This window comes from Xiphophorus hellerii, chromosome 23 (genome assembly GCF_003331165.1).
Source record: "Xiphophorus hellerii strain 12219 chromosome 23, Xiphophorus_hellerii-4.1, whole genome shotgun sequence".
NCBI classification, from domain to species: domain Eukaryota; kingdom Metazoa; phylum Chordata; class Actinopteri; order Cyprinodontiformes; family Poeciliidae; genus Xiphophorus; species Xiphophorus hellerii.
This window is the reverse complement of record NC_045694.1, coordinates 25,498,611-25,515,447: the sequence shown is the minus strand read 5'-3', so window position 1 is coordinate 25,515,447 and position 16,837 is coordinate 25,498,611. Positions and strand designations below refer to the sequence as shown.

Here is a 16,837-nt window from a genome sequence, read left to right as displayed (position 1 = left end):
TTGCATCCCTGAATGTGACGAGAAATATAGGGACAGAATCAGAGAGGCTAAACAAGCAGCCCGGGGCCGCAGTAGAGAGGAGCAGAATCAGTAATACGGACTGACCGCCGCCAAGAAGGACAGAGGGAAATGCTCACTGAAGCATGTTGCCTGATCTGAAGCCTTATAAGTGACGTGTGACGATGGTTCGGGAACTCGCATCAAAACAGAATCGGCTCTTCGTGTTCTGCCATCTGGAGAACGGGGCCGTGCGATACTGAGGACGTCGGTATCGATCCGATATCGGGTAAATGCAGGGCTAGTATCGCCAATACAGACACCGAGACCAATACTTTTTTCTTGAAATGCCATTATTGCCGAACAACTGGCTGATTTGACTTGAGTCAGTTGACTTTGATTCTGATAAAATGCAGAAAAAAAGATATTCACTAACTACGACGTAATAAAATGTAGCAGAAAGGAAATAACATGATTCACTTTTCACCTTCTGCTGCACACAGGCTGTCAATGTCAGATTTATTTGCATAACACATTTAAAACAACGGCAACTGAACACAGGGCTTCACCACCAACCACGATGGCATAAAGCAATGATTAAAACGATGAAAATAAAAACACAGAGATATTAAACAGAAAACAAGTTGAGTAAAAGTGTCTTAGCAACTATGCTAAAGGCCAGCGATAACAGATATGTTTTGAAAAAGGGTTTAAAAAGTGGAAGTGAAGATGCCTGTCTAATGTCGGAGGATCGGGTGAATCGTTTGTTAAAGTCTTTAACTGCAATCTAATTTCCCTTCAGTGTTTAACCCAGAAACGTGATGGCATGTTCTGTCTTATTAATATTTGCAAACATTAAAAAAGATATTAAATTCTGCCCTCTAGTTTAAATATGTGAGCTCTTGATATTTGGCCTTCTAACTCTGTGAGCAAGTCTGTGTGATTGATTGGACATATGAAACAGAAAATGCTAACGAAACAACAGATCTTATCTCGCTACCGTCAATCCAATACCAATACTCACCTTGGTGTCGATGGTATCGATATTTAGGTTGTTAGCCCCGCCCTGATGGAGAATGGTGGTTATATTTAGTTTAATAACCAAAGTAAAGAGGGCTGGAATTACAGAGGTAATGTGCAATTTTACAAAGCCACAAAATTTCTAGTCAAAGATATGGGAAACTCTATCCAGTTGCGGTCATCACGTGAATTCATCCGTTCATTTGAAATTTGTGTTACTAGCCTTTCATTACAATGTGACTTCTTTCAGCTGTGTGCCCTGCTTGAGACTCTTATTTTGAAGCAGAACAGGAAGTTGTATTTCAGTCGCTCTGCTCTCCGGACAGAATAAAACGTGTCTTGCCGCTGACAGCGCTTCGTTACGTAAACACTAATGAAACTACCACAGGAAAGAAAAAGAAAAAAAAAAGTTAACATTAAAAAGAAGTAAACACCCAAGAAGTTAGTCCATGTCAGAACAAAACCCCGGACTTTTCCGACTGGTAGCTCAATCAGAGGCCCGCGTCTCTCCAGGCCAGCTTACATGCATTTATTGACCTACTGCCCCCTGGTGGTGCCGCTGTGCATTGCTATTTTGTTTCCCCTCATTTATTCTCGTAAACTGTCATCTCGTTGTCTTGAAGTGAACATCTTTCATCGTCTCAGCTGGATATTGTGGAAAGGACAGGGGTAGGGTGGGGTCTGGTAATCTAAGACAAATGTTATCCAAATTGTTCTGTAGAAAATTAATAAGACTTTCATTCAAACTGGAGATAAAGAGAATGGTTCATGCAGTATTTATGTGCTCATTAGAACCAGAAACCCTTAACTCTTTGTGTGTAATGTTTAGGAGCAAAGGGTAACGCAAGGTCACGGACTGACGATCATGAGCTTCTGTTGGAGGGAATCATGTGAAGCCAGTAAACGGAAGAAGGACGAGTTTTGGTTGTTAAACTCTGGCTGCTTTTCACTCAAAGTCACCAAAGGAAACACACTGAGTTTGAATTATCCTCCTTATATCTACACATTCAAAGACATCTGAGTCTATTCCTTTATCCAAATCTAATCAACCTTTGGGTATCTCTTGCTCCTTTTAACTAGCGATTTACAACTTCTGCGAATTCACAGTCACAGATTCTTTTAAATCAGCTAAATTTATACGGAGGACCAAAAAAAGGGCAACACTGTCAATAACAGTAGCTCCTCCGGGCCCCACAAAGCGTCACGGCCAAAGTTTAAGAAGGTCATTAGATGTTTACTTGGCTTGCTGCGCTCCGAGCCAAGGTCAATTTAAATCTTTTTAGGGAAATTTATATCTAAAGTAATCCGGTTAAAGCTGATTTCAAATCCTTTACCATCATGCAGGGCGAGCAAGTAAACAGTTTAAAAAAGAGAGAAAGGATAGTGTGTGAAATGCAGTGTAATTCTTACTGTAACCTGGAGTTTCATATCATTGTAAAATGGATATAAAATCATCAGATTTGTCCTTTCACCTAATCCATGAGCAGGGAGAAAGCCCCAAAAATATAGAGACGAAAAATGATGGAAAATACAAGATTCAATATATATTTATCAAAGATGCTGCTTGATGAGCCAAAAACAACAACATCCTCAGAAGATGTAACATTTTTCCATTACGAGGGATTTGGAACCGTTTTCTACTCCCTCCATCAGTGCGTAATTGTGTTGGATAACCCAAAGTATTTAGAAGAATTTCATCTAATCGACGTTGTGCGCAATCGGACAATTACGGCCCTTCAGACATGGCGCACACAGGGCAAAACAAGACAGTTAAACCCTCTTTTTACGTTTCCAGACTTTCTGTGACACACCAGCACAAAGGGGTGCATTATTGTAAGAGGAAAGAAAATGGCTTTATTTGTTTATTTCAAATAATTTGCCCCTGCGGGGCGATTTCAAGGGACACGAGTAGAACAAGTGGGCTCTGACAATAGAATTCATCAAATTCACACACGCTAATAAATATTTAGTCTATGTTGATAGTAAAAAGTAGTTTGCCAGTTGCCTTCGGAAGTCGCAATATGAAATCTGTTTTTCTGTGGAGGCCTTTCTGTTGTGACTTTGTCATAATTTATCTGAGTTGTTTGTTTGCGATACACCCATGATTATAACTAATTCTCTTGTGTCTGCTTGTATTATTTTTTCATTTATTGCAGCTGCCACTCATCAGTAAAAATCCGTCACTCCTAGCTCTCCGTCATTGTTTTCAGCTGAACACTCGTCGCCATGAGACAGCGGCTTAGTTCGTCATCGGTAAAATCGGCAAAGCGTCGCACGTTCTGCAAATCTAGTAAGACCCAACGATGAGTAACTTGAAACAATCTAAGTCTAGACGTGGTCTTACAGCTCGATACTTAGGTCCCATGAGTCTGAACCGGAAGTGATCCGCCATCTTGGTAGGCAAGCGCAGAGATGAACCATGACATTGAGACCAAATAAATGAAAGCAGTGAACTCAAAAATTATAACTGAGTCATAGTTGTAATGTTTTACAAATTAGGTAGGAACGACCTCTGGAGGAGCTGCAGAAGTCCACGGCTCTGGTGAGGAGAATCTGTTGACATGACTACCATTAGTTGTCGGCTTTCAGTTGTTTTGTATTTGGAGGAACGATTTAGAAACCATGAGTCGTTTCCCTTCAACATAGCAACTGTTTAATCGCAAAATAATCGTGATAGTACATTGGAGTCTGTGGTTTTAGCATGTCAAAAATTGTCCAAACATTCTGAGTTAGGCACATTTTCTGAAAAGAACAGCATGTCTGAAGCAGCAATAAGTGTTTTCAGATATAATTAGGAGCGTTCCACATATATTCAGCAGCGGTGCCAAAAATTACAGGTGATTTACAGCTCTGGTTATTATGGTTAATTCCCACGCATGCAGAAAAATCATTATACATTTACTCAACTAACAAAACTCTGCCTTGTAAGTGTGATCATTTAGAACCTGCTACCACACAGAGCAAAATATGTACATTTTCTGCAGCTGCAAAACTTTCTACCCTCTACCCCCCTCCAGCAACAGCTGCCTAATTCTTTTTTGGATTGAAGCTCATACCTTGTGGACGTAATAAATATGTCCAAAACAGCAGATGTGGGGATCAAACGTGAAACTCAAATGTGGATTAAAATTAAAACAAAACGAGTTTTATTCTCACTCTTTCTCAGAACGTAATGAGTGTTAGGGCAAAATTACTTAAGGGGAGTGATGACTTTAACAGCCAGAGTTTTGTTTTTGTTTGTTTGTTTTTTTGACCCACCACTTTAGAAATATTCAGCTGGGACTTTCCTTACACGAACGTCTTGGCAAGGTACGTTATTAACGACGTGACCCGCCTCCCCCTGTTATCCTTGCAGACTCAAAACAAACATGTTCTTGTGCAAACGGAGGCGGGAGGCGATCATGTGCCCGATATTATCTGTTTATGAAGCAGAGAGACAGTGGTCCTCTGTGTGCCTCAGCAGCATCCTCCCTCCCGGCTGTTTTGTATTTCTAATGGAGCTGGAGGCGCAGTGCACAGGATGTCTCATCATCATCATCATCATCATCATCATCATCATCATCATCATCATCATCATCGGTGTGCCTTCAAAGATAGAAGAGGACACGCTCTCCATGATCCACTTTATTTGTGTACATGGCATTTAAAAAACTGCCTCGTGACTCATCTGGTCCAAAAAAATTAATTTGTAAATTAGCCTTGAAGAGGTGAGGAGGAATATTATGATGAGTTTTGCATGCAGGGGGGGAGAAAACAAATAACGACCAACAGACAGGAACTAAATGATGTGTTGGTGCGCCCCCTGCTGGTCAGAGTGTGTAACTGCAGTGCAGAGAGGCAGGTGAGTTTCTGATGCTACATTCATATTTGCAGAAAACATACCTAGCAGTTAAACTTACTATTGACCTCAAACGTAGATTAAAAATGTGTACTCGGTTTAACATGAAGACTGGAAACGCTGACAGCTAAATTGTTATGCCGAGAAACGCATGCCCTGTCGCGGGAGCGCGCATTGCTCTAAACTCTCGCATATTGACGAGAAAACGGACTGAAATATGACCGAAGAGGAAACTTTTAAAGATATTCGTAACATCATCACGTTTCTTAACCATGTAAGCCATAAAACGGTGGGTTTAATTTCGCGGATTAATTGAAATAAATACGGTTTTTACAGCTTTATTGAGACATACTGTATGAGTCGAACGTTTTTCAGTCAGTGTCTGATGAAAATGTTCTCCGCAGATGGTTTGAAATTCCCCGATTTTTCTTTTAACACCATAATAGCTTAAAGCATTACAAAGCAGAAGCCCGTTATATAGAATATTTTATATCATCCTTTACTGTCTAGTCTATTAATGTAGGGGGGATGCATTTTAATTTCTGAGCCTGCCAATATTTGTATCCCCTGTCTATTGTCCTGTTGATATGAAACTTACAGAAGTAGCTCAGAGAACGAATGATCTCCTCTGTTTGGGGTCCAGCCAATAAGCGCCCAGGAAAAAGGATGTGATATATTTTCACAAATTGGCCTATTCCAATCTCTGGGTAGTTGACTTGGTTTATAATAGGGCCATTTAGTAGTGTCTCATATAACTGCAAAGACACTGATTTAATGGAAACCATTGTTTCCATCAACATCTCTCATCCAGTATGAACAAAACTCCTGTAAATATGAATTATTCTTCACAAGAATAACTTTTTTTTTTTTTTTTTGGCCAGGTAGTGTATGTTTGAAATTGAAATTATTTGAAAGTTGCTTTTCGTATTTACTCAGAAACAAATAATGCTCAACAGAGGCACGAGGCAGTTTCTGTACAGATTGTCCTTAAACTGAACAGAGAAAAAAAAACCCAAATCTGAACACAGAACAATTTAAAACATTTATTGTTTATGAATTTGGTTTGGCTGTTTCAACAAAAACACTGAACATCTGTTAACATTTACCAATCTGAACATGATTGCTATAATGTATGATAAAAACCCACCAAAGCTACAGACTGTCTGTCTTTAAACTCAAAGCAGTAAAGACTAGTGAATAAAAAAAAAAATGTTTTTCCCTCTTATAACATAGCTCTAGTTTATTCACAATATGTATCTAAACTTATAAAAGTAAAAGGTCATGACCTATGTGCATCAGTGAGCTGTGAACTTTTCTGGATGGGTTGCGTTCACAAATTTCTAAAAGACATCAAGGATTTTTAAAACCTACTCATTTTTTTTAAATGGCTCAAGGAATTAAGCTTTTTATTTTTCTTAAATTATCAGTAAAAGTAGCAAATAAGCCTTTGAAAAATAATCACTTATCTAGAGGAGCTTCACTTTTTGAATTCAAGTCCAAATCAGACTTTTCATGATGTAATAATGCGTTGAGATGCGGCTGTATCTCTATTAAGAAGTCTGCAGTACTTGTTTTCTTTTATGGTTAAATGTCAATCTTTTTTTTTCAATGGAAAACTCAACATGAATCAGTTTTTGTACAACCCTGTGGAAATCTGAATTAGGAGCTCAGGCCTCAGAGAAATCTGGTATTGGCCACTAAAAGCTGTGCAGTGAGGGCTTCAAAACTTAAACTAGACTTCTGAGCATGTTGGTGAGCAAATAGCAGAACATAACTGTCCACAATAGCAACAAACTTTGTTTCTGGAAACAATGAACCTATTATAGCGCAAGACCTACTTGGACCCTGGCCGTCTTCACTTCTGTGGTTTAATGTATTATTGTTTCTGAATGCATTTTGCATGATCAGTGATAAAAGATCAGGGTTAAAATATTGTAGGAGTATTGTAAAGAAATGCAAATTGCCAGCAGAGCTAGAATAATTGTAGGTTTGTTTCCCCCCCCTCATGCCAGTTTCAGACCACAGGCTGCATAAATCCAACAGATTAAACGATGTTACTTCCCTACACAATGAACACGTGGTCGCATTTCGAGACTGAACCCTCAGGAAAGATACACACAAACACATACAGAATAAGTTAGAATATAAGAAAAGTATAAAGTTGACATTTAGAGATAAACGTCGCAGCCACATAAAACATTCGACTTTCACCTTTTACAGTGTCGTCCGATCTTTAAATTCAAACTGACAGCAGCATAAACAAACAAAACGTCTATCGAAACAAAGACCAGTTTGTTGTTGAACTCTAGTTAGCAGCGGCGCCATCTTCTGGAGCGTCTGGTTCATCATCTTCTGGAGCTTCTGGTTCATCATCTTCTGGAGCGTCTGGTTCATCATCTTCTGGAGCGTCTGGTTCATCATCTTCTGGAGCGTCTGGTTCATACTGCTGCAGCTAGGAAGACATCCCCAAAAACACTGCTATTAGCTTTGATTTCATGTGAACAATTACTGGGTTTTCATAATGAGAATCATTAGAATAAAAGAAAACATCCCACTGAAGGCATCAACGCAAACAAAAAACATGCAAATAATCCTGACACTCTATCCTTATTAAAACTGGGCCAGTGATGGGAGGAGGTTCTATAAGGGAGTTTATTTTATTGATTACACCCATGTTGGTTCTGAAATCCATTTTATTCACTTATAAAGTCAATAAAAGATTTTTTTTTTTTAAAAGCTATGAAAAAATAAAACTACTGATAGAAACCAGCGAAATGTCATTTGCACATAAAAAACGTGACGGATGAACCGTATTGATTGGAGTAAAACGTACATTTCATTGACTATTCAGAGCAATTATACAGAATTACATTAGAATAAAAAGAAGCAAACATGCCTTTGCTTTGAGGTCTTTGTTTTCCTCCTCCAGACATTCACACCTCTGTCTCAGGTCGTTCGCCTCCTGCTGCAGAGCCTGTGTGTGTGGTGAAGTCAGGGTCACGGCACCAAGACGCTCCTCCACATATCTGGAAGGAGTTGGTTCAAGGATCCACAGCCAGTGGGTGCTCAACGAAAACTTAAAATCACCACCGGCTGCACCAACAAATCAAACGTGGTGGCAAAACGAGAAGGATACTCCAGAGCCTTGGCAGGCTTCTCTTGTTGCTCATACAGAGACACAAAAACTAAAAAGGAGCAGAAAGAGGTTACAACATATATCTCTTTTTCTTGGAAGACATGTTTATCTCACGTCTTCATTTAGGAAAGGAAAAAGGCTCCTATAAGGAGTCAGTTATATCTGTGTTATTCTAGTAAGTGCAAGGAAAATACGTATCACCTAAGAAATAGACACTTGAAAACTGGTAGTAAATTCAGGACGTTTTAATAAATGCTATGAAATTTGAACTTTGTAATCAATTTTACATACTTTAAAAGCAGTAGAAGATTTTTTTTTCTCTTATTTAATTTGAAGCTATATCACGTTATGATTTTTATTCTTATTTATTTATTTATTTATTTTTGCCTATAAAACCGTGAAACTTGAATTTTTACTTAAACAGTGAGAATTTCACATCGGCTTCCATGAATTGCAGAAGAAGAAGCGCGTCTCGTCTTGTCTCCATCATAAAACCCAGGAGTTTACAGCCTTTCTAGTGCAAATAAAAACAATAAGCGACCCACCGGTGGTGAGACTGTCCACAACTCCACTTCTTTCCAAATACCTCCTGAAATGTTCTCTGTCGGCGTGAGAGACCTGTGGGAAGAAAACCGCGGTGGTTTAACAGATGGTTTTCCTCTGCAGCCTGCGGGCGGTTAACAGCGCAGCTAGCCTGCAGGATCTCCAACCGATCTTCTTTGCGCGGAGAAACAGAAAGCGACGTTAAAAACACTCACTCTGCGACGCGCCATGACGACATAAAGCTGCGAAGCGGACCGAATGCAAAGCTGAGATATTTGCTCTACGGGTTTATATCGGCGCGAATGGAAAACGGGTCCAGTTAAAAGGCGGGACCAGGAGCAGCTTCTTTTTTTTCAGCTAAGAGGAAACCCGTGTTTTCAATATTGACTTCCTGTTGTCATAACAAGACAGTTTATAGCGTCTGGTGAAAAACACAACTGTGTTTAGATATATTGGATATATTTAGATATATTGGATATATTTAGATATATTAGATATATTTAGATATATTAGATATATTAGCGGAAGCGGCCGTTGTTGGGTCAAAATGTTTATTCAGCACCAGGCGCCCGGCGGCTCCGGGGAGTCGGACTGGTTCCCATAGATTTGGGTTCTGGTGAAGAGGAGCCAGGTGTTATACAGGTGTGTTATGCCGAGAATTGCGTGCCCCGTCGCGGGAGCGCGCATCGCTCTAAACTCTCGCATATTGATGAGAAAATGAAATATGACCGAAGAGGAAACTTTTGAAGATATTCGTAACATTATCACGTTTCTTAACCATGTAAGCCATAAAACGGTGGGTTTTATTTCGCGGATTAATTGAAATAAATACGGTTTTTATACCTTTATTGCAGGGGTCTCAAACTCAATTTCCCCGGGGGCCGCTGGAGGTAGAGTCTGGGTGAGGCTGGGCCGCATTCACACACACGGTCTCCTCAGCCGAACCTTTCTGATTGCCTATTACCATATTTGGCCGTAGTCAGGCGCTGTAACAGCCGTAATTGTGTAGTGTCTCTTTAAGATACTCTAGTATTGCTAATGATGTCAGAAGTATGCGCCACGGCTTCTCTGTAGAGAGTGTGGGAGAAACGTGCTAGACGGACATGTTAGCTCCCTAACTTTTTAGTAATGTTACGGGTTGTTTGGACGCTGCTCAATTTTCATGTCTGATAATATAGCAGCCGTTCAACCGGGCTTTGTAAGGTTGGTGAAGAGCGTATTTATTAAAGGACAACACTGGAATTCCCAGTACCAGTGTGGTTGTGAGTTTTTGACCATCCTGACGAATCTGCCGCCTCCACTCCTCCCTTAAACACAACCCAAGCGTTACAGCGCCTAACCTTAATTACGTTACACTGATCAGCAACTTCCGGGTCTAGACTGGATGCTGAAGCACGTGAAGCTGGAGCGGCCGCGGAAATTGCGCATGTACCGCATGCAAATAATGACAAATAGAAAATGCAAATAGGCCCGGCCGATGTCCCGCCCCCGAGAGCAATATACTCCACCGTGATTGGTAAGTTCGTTCAGCTCCGCACACAACACTGAAAAGTGCCAATTATATCAAACTCGCGGGCTGCACTAAGATTACACTTTCATATTAAGGCGGGGGCCACAAACTATCGTCCCAAGGGCCGCAGTTGGCCCGCGGGCCGCGAGTTTGAGACCTCTGCTTTATTGAGACATATGAGTCGAATGTTTTTCAGTCAGTGTCTGATGAAAATGTTCTCCGCAGATGGTTTGAAATTCTCCATGTTAGCAGGGGATGCATTTTTTGGCAATATAGATTTTGTTCCTGCCGATATCTGCATGCCCTCTCTATTTTTCTCAAATATCATCCTATTGATGTGAAACTCACACCAGTAGCTAAGAGGATAAGTGTAATTATGTAGAAACGGTGAAATCCCTCTTAACTCTTTATTTCTCCATTTTAGCAGGGGATGCATATTATGGCAAGGCCTATTAAATATAAATATCATCCTATTGATGTGAAACTCATACCAGTAACAGCACTTACTTTAAGCGCAAACATAGGTGTGTTTGCGTTTAAAGTAAGTGCTGTTTAAATATATATATATATATATATATATATATGAAACCACATCTTGCTGGATGGCATGTTATACTGTTTCACATTTCCACATTGACCCTTTCATCCCTTTGCTTCTCATAAATGCCCTTGTTGAGAGGATAAAATGTTAAATTAACATTCTAGCTATCCAATTATGACATTTTTATTATAATAAACAATAATTGTTCTTGTTTTTCTCACCTTGTTGCTTCCAAGCACCTCTTCACATCTTTTTGGGACTCTCCAAGTGAGTTAAGGAAAAATATTGTTATGAATATTCTTTTGTTGAAATTAATAAAAAAGCGATTTAATTTTTATGTTAAACCAAAAATAAAAATGGTTTGTGCATGCTTTACATTTAGCAAGGTTGCATTGTCAGATTTATTTCCTTCAGTATCCTTGCAATAGCGATAATAAAAAAATAACATTTTCTACATAATCACATTTGTTCCCATAACTGCTGGTATAAGTTTCATATCAATAGGATAATATTAGAGGAAAATAGAGAGGGCATGCAGATATCGGCAGGCTAATAATAGGCTTTGCCAAAAAATGCATCCCCTGCTAACATGGAGAAATAAAGAGTTAAGAGGGATTTGACCTTTTCTACATAATTACACTTATCCTCTTAGCTACTGGTGTGAGTTTCACATCAATAGGATGATATTTGAGTTCAGTCACTCTCACGGCCTGTTGCTTATTTACCTTCCAGACACCAGAGCGGTGTCGGTTGTGTCATCTGAGCCAAGACAAAGAAGTTGCAAGCAAAACCTCTTTCAGTTAAAGGTTCCCTTCCAAACCCTGTTATTAGTTTTAACAGCGTTTCTGTTGCAACGACATGGTAAAGTGAGATAAGATAAATACATGAGATGAAATGGTGTCATGTGATGGATATCTAATGGGACGTAATAAGAAAACAGAGTAGGAAAAGAAAAAGAAAATAGTTGAAATTGAGCAGTTTGCTACGTTTTGGATCAAGATCAATTTGCATCGCCCCATGGAGTTACTGCTTCATGTTAACTTTGAAAAGCATTAATTGAGATTAATTTTGAAAAATAATTGTGTCACTATCTGCTGTAGAGAAAGTTGTTTCAAGACTCAATTGAAGAATGTCAGCCAGTCGTTTCTGTTTTGGTTTAGTCAGGGGTTCTCTCATCTGTCTTTTCACAAATAAATGGAAATTGGGCGTAATTAAACATTCCAGACATTCGATCGGTTTTATGATCAATTTATCAATTGACGACTAAAAAGGTTATTGTGGATTTTTTTGTTGTTGTGCTTTTTAAAGTGAGGTTCAGAGGTTAATAGTTCCCTAATCTGTAGCAGAATGTCATGTAATCCTGAGCTCGATGAAGGGCGAATAAGTCATTACTGTAGTACTGGAAGTTTAACAAGCCGGGTAAGATCTTATCAAAATAAAAGCACTTTAAAAGTTGAAATAAACTAAGGCAGCTTCAAAAGCTTTGAGAACATTTCTAAACTGGCAATCGCTGAATGTAAACACTGCAGGGGAAGAAACTGGACAGAAATATTGATTTATCCACATGATTTATTGTCTTGACGTTGTGTTTACGTCCACAGCATTTCACAAAGACGGCACATGTCCTTCATAAGAAACGAGACACATTCATGACACTCAGGGTTCAAAACATCTGTTAAAACGTTATCCAGGACGCATTCCTACAACGATATGATCATACACTAACCTATGAAGTACAACAGGTTGCTGTTTACTGTTCGTGTGATATTATATTACTCATTTAAATAAGCAGTCTTTTGAAAAATAAATATCCATTTCAATGAAACCTGTCTTCATTAGTCTTATAACTTACTGAACGTTTAATACTCATGCTGCAGCAACATTTGTAAAAAAAAAATTAGTTTTTTTTTCCTTTCGTGTTTCCTTTATATGTTGCTTTCATTCCCTGCTTTAACCAAAGACCCTCTGCTTGTTCGAAGATCTGCCAGGCATGCCGGAGTGAAGCCTTCGACCTGGTTCTGGTTCTCCCCGGACTCTGAGCTCACGATCTGCTTCATCTTGGACGGGCGACGCATGGCGCTGTTTTTCATCGTGTTGCGCAAGGAGGACAGGCGACTGCGGAAGCTCTCTCCGGAGAAGAAGTACAGCATGGGGTCAAAGCACGAGTTGCAGGCGGCCAGGCACAGGGTCACCACCACGGACTTATGCATGAAGCTCTTGTCTTCGCAGGTCATCGCCGTGGAAAGCAGACTCAGGTGGATGGTGCGCTGTATGTGGTACGGCATGAAGCTGACCAGGAAGGTCAGCAGGACGATGACGATCATCCTGATGGCTTTCGAAGCCGAGCTCTTCTGTCGACGGGCAGCCGGGTTGCGAGAAAGCAGAGTGCGGACTATTCCGGCGTAGCAGATTAGTATAACCAGGAAGGGCAGGATGAACCCCAGCACTAGAGCAAAGTAGTTCAGCGCCTGCAGCTTGGGTAGACGTTCACTATTGTATTCCGGTGGCTCGAAGCATTTGGTTTTGTTTGACTTTGGGTCGAAGGATTGACCAGTCATGAGAAAGGGCGAAGATGCAAAACTGCTGAAGACCCATATCCCCAGACACACAAAGCGAGCGCGGTTGACCGTGGCCATCCCCAAGTTCTTCACGGGATAAACTATAGCCAGGAACCGCGTGACGGACATGGCGGTCATGAAGTAAATGCTGCAGTAGAGGTTCACGTAGAGGAAGTAGGAGCTGATGCGGCAGAGGAAATCCCCTTGCTCCCACTGACCTTTTCGGACATAGTAGAGAACCCGCAGAGGCAGAGTCATCACGCACAGCAGGTCGGACATGGCCAAGTTCATCATGTAGACGTGAAAGGGCGTGATCTGGCGGTACGTTTTGATCAGCACGATCAGGGCGAAGCCGTTCCCCACAAACCCCAGCACCGTGATGAGGGAGTACGACGTGGAGTAGACCTGGTTACGGAAGTCGTCGATGGGGTGGCATTCTCCGGTTCTGTTGCCCACGCCGTCTGTCTCGTTCGAGTACGCCATGTCTGGTCGCAGCTTGCCGAGACCGAGGGGAAGACCGCGGGATAAAACTCTGCAAAAATCTGTGAGCGAAACACACAGGGGGAGAAAATACATACATTATGAGAAGCTGTTCTGATGAGATAGGTTGATTTAGATTTGACCTATTTTGAGCAGCTGTGCATGCTCTGGAGGGAACCGAGAGAGCAGATAAGCATTTTTAAGACCGTCGTCCTGTCACGTGACAAGAGATTTTATCAAAGCAGGAAAGGTGAAATTACTAATATCTGCCGCTGCTGCACAGGTTTTGACAAACGCAGTCCTGTCAGTCATAAGAAATAGGCAAAAAGCAAAACCGCTCTCTGAAACCAACACCATCACTGGTGATAAAATGACTTGCAAACAAACACACGCAGACTAGTTGATGGAAGGTTTTATTCATGTGCTTATGATATTATTACGTGCTTCAGGGAAGCCAAATTCTTGACTTGACTATTATAGTTTTAAATGGTGTTAAGGCTTTGTTGAGCATTGTTGTTCAACAAAGGACTGCTGTTCTACAAGCAGTCCGTGTAAAGTTGCATAATTGTGGTTTACATATAGGAAGGGGCGTCTTCTGTGCTTCATCTACAAATATTTTCAGTGTATAAAAAAAACGTTAAGATGAGAACAAACCTTCAGTTAGATACTTTGGCGTTTTGTTTTTTTATCCGTCTATCAGAAAGGCTCCAATTTATTCCATGGACATTAGTTGTTTCTGTTGAGATGCTGAAGATGAAATAGTTTGAGGACTTCCTAAAAGTCTGTAAAAAATTTTTTATATATTATTTGAATTAACAGGGCAGTTTTAAGTTTTTTTTTACACCTGGTGTCTCCTGATTAGGGGATTAGGATTTGATCTCCGGTCCTTATTGTTTGCTGAAATGTCATAAATAAATGTATTAATGAAAAAGTGAAGTACATCAGTTTCTAGTATTTTATTATTTTCTGAATTCTCAGACATCTCTTTATCTGCTGCCGATGTTTTTAAACCCGCCGCTTCTTCTTTCGTCTTCCTCTTTTCCTTATCTAGGAGTGACACTCCACATTATGCTCAGATATGCTAAGTAAGTCATTGAGTAAACAATGGTTGATCAATTTCCCGGCACCATTTCAGTGGGCCGTTTCCTGTCATTCTTAAGATGTTAAGAAAACAATGGTACGTATTGACAACGGTGGGGGAAAATAAGTGGCTAAATTGTGAAAAAGTATATTTTTAAATAGCTTTTTTTTTTTTTTTTCTAACAATGCACCAGTTTTTAAGTCGAGTTGCTATATTTTCTGTCCTCCAGGTATTTGAAAATACACGAAATTCACACATCCTGGGAAAAATATAATAAGAATGAAGAAAACCACCTGGAAATACGAATTAAATGTAAGGAAAAGTAAGTTATCTGAACTTTTTTTTCATGCATGTTATCTGACCGTCTCAATTACAGCTTTTACATTCAAGTTCATATGTTATGCGTGCGCTAAAATGCAAACATTGTAAAAAGACAAAACAAGCAAACGCCGTACGCTTAAGCAAACACTCCTGGTCAAGTCAAGAAGGCAGAAAGTAAAAACAGCCAAACAAAAACTTTCTCCTTCATCAAATAGGGCTTCAAAAAGGTCGTCCTTACCACCAACTTTCCAACTTTCTGTCCCGTTAAAGAAGGTCCAGGTGGTGCCGCTTCAGAGAGTCCCCTCCACCGCTTCGCCTCATCAGCTGCGGAGGGATGAAGCTCTCTCTTCCTTCCCTCTCTCTCTCTCTCTCTCTCTCTTCAGGCTGTCAGCTGTTTTATGTGTTTGTCAGCGCAGGACCGGTCTGTCTCCTCGGCTACGCGGCGGAGGAACCCGGTGACATCACAGAAAGCCACAGACAGTGCAGCAAACGCAGAAACAGGTGGAAGTGAAGGGGGGGAAGAAGAAGAAGAAGCGCGAGGTGCAGCGGTGCAGAAGGGTTTGGTTTCGGTGATGGCTCTTTCAGCTCTCCATCCTGCAGCCGTTTGAATACAGCTTAGTGCCGCTCTGCTTTTTATGCACTTCTTGATGCATCTTGAATCTGTTTCCTGATAATTCCCCCCCCCCCCCCCCCCCCTCTCTGTCCCTCCCTTCTCTCTCTCCCCCCCCCCCCCCCAACCACAAACACACACACACACACCCTGAATACAGGACATGCAGGATTATGTGCGGCATGAACTCGTTCTCGGTCACATGTTTGCTCTCTCGTATCCAACCTGTTGTAACGGATATCTCCATATTTACAAAGTGGTTTGCAATATAGGCTACAGGCGAGCAGACGTGGCTTTTGACAAGGCGTGCACACGGACGACACGACCGGACCGTGTCGCCATGGAGAGCCAGCGGGTCTGCACTGACGATTAATTTTTATTCATTGCATAATGTGAGAGGAGTGTCTGGCGTGACTACAGTGCCGAGTCTGGACTTGTCGAGATCTGAGGAAACTTGAGCTCACACGATGATGTTTACAGTTATATACACACACACACACACTTAGGCCAAACCCAGTGATGTGGAGTATTTCCTCCCCGCGTCGGTAATGAGTGTCATTTGCAGTGAGTTGATGGCGTTTGGAAAAGCCGGTTGGAAATGGAGGCACTCGTTCCGGAGGCTGGCGAGGAGGTGGAAGGACAGCCCGATGGCCGTAACTCGATTTTAATCATTCGACACCAGCGACGGAGGCCAAGATAAAACGGCGGTGAAATCGGCGTGTCAACGCCAGCGAGTCTCAGAGGCTTATGGCTTCACTACGGCTAGCCTGTGCATTAAGCTCATCTCAAGCGAGTGCACAAAGTGTTTTGACCCCTTCTGCGAGTTGATGAAAGTGCATTTGTACGTTTTTTGAGTAATTCCCTATCGCTTCCTCCGAACCTCTTCGTAGTTCGTGAATACACACTCGTGTGCACGCGCAGCGCAGCGTTGGCTTACTGTTTCAACTTTTGCAAAGTGGACTTGCAAATTCTTTGGAATCCTTTAAAAGTCCAATTTTAAATAAAATTTTGTAATTCATGTATGCTGAACTTGGCAAATCAGATTTAATAGCATTCCTCGTTTTCAGTAAATCAATCTAAAATGTACTGGTCCATGGGGAGGTGAACTTTTGTTTTTACTGGTTGGACTGGTGCAACACCCACATTTTTACATTGCAGTTTTACTGTTTGTTTGTTGTTCTTTTTTAAATCACTGCCTGTAA

At 41.0% G+C, this 16,837-nt stretch overlaps 2 protein-coding genes across 2 annotated transcripts; both read right to left on the bottom strand.

Annotated features, from left to right (window-relative positions):
* Window positions 1-5,884: 5,884 nt before the first annotated feature.
* On the bottom strand, window positions 5,885-9,403 carry LOC116714001 (c-Myc-binding protein-like). Its single transcript, XM_032554294.1, has 5 exons — window positions 8,750-9,403; window positions 8,537-8,609; window positions 7,992-8,040; window positions 7,752-7,881; window positions 5,885-7,307 (listed from the first exon to the last, which is right to left on the bottom strand). Exons 1-5 carry the CDS (start codon window positions 8,762-8,764, stop codon window positions 7,161-7,163), a joined length of 414 nt encoding a protein of 137 aa, XP_032410185.1. The 5' UTR covers window positions 8,765-9,403; the 3' UTR covers window positions 5,885-7,160.
* Window positions 9,404-12,134: 2,731 nt separating this feature from the next.
* Window positions 12,135-15,703, bottom strand: cysltr1 (cysteinyl leukotriene receptor 1). The gene is made up of 2 exons (XM_032555761.1): window positions 15,264-15,703; window positions 12,135-13,685 (listed from the first exon to the last, which is right to left on the bottom strand). Exon 2 carries the CDS (start codon window positions 13,624-13,626, stop codon window positions 12,511-12,513), a length of 1,116 nt encoding a protein of 371 aa, XP_032411652.1. The 5' UTR covers window positions 13,627-13,685; window positions 15,264-15,703; the 3' UTR covers window positions 12,135-12,510.
* Between the last annotated feature and the right edge of the window lie 1,134 nt (window positions 15,704-16,837).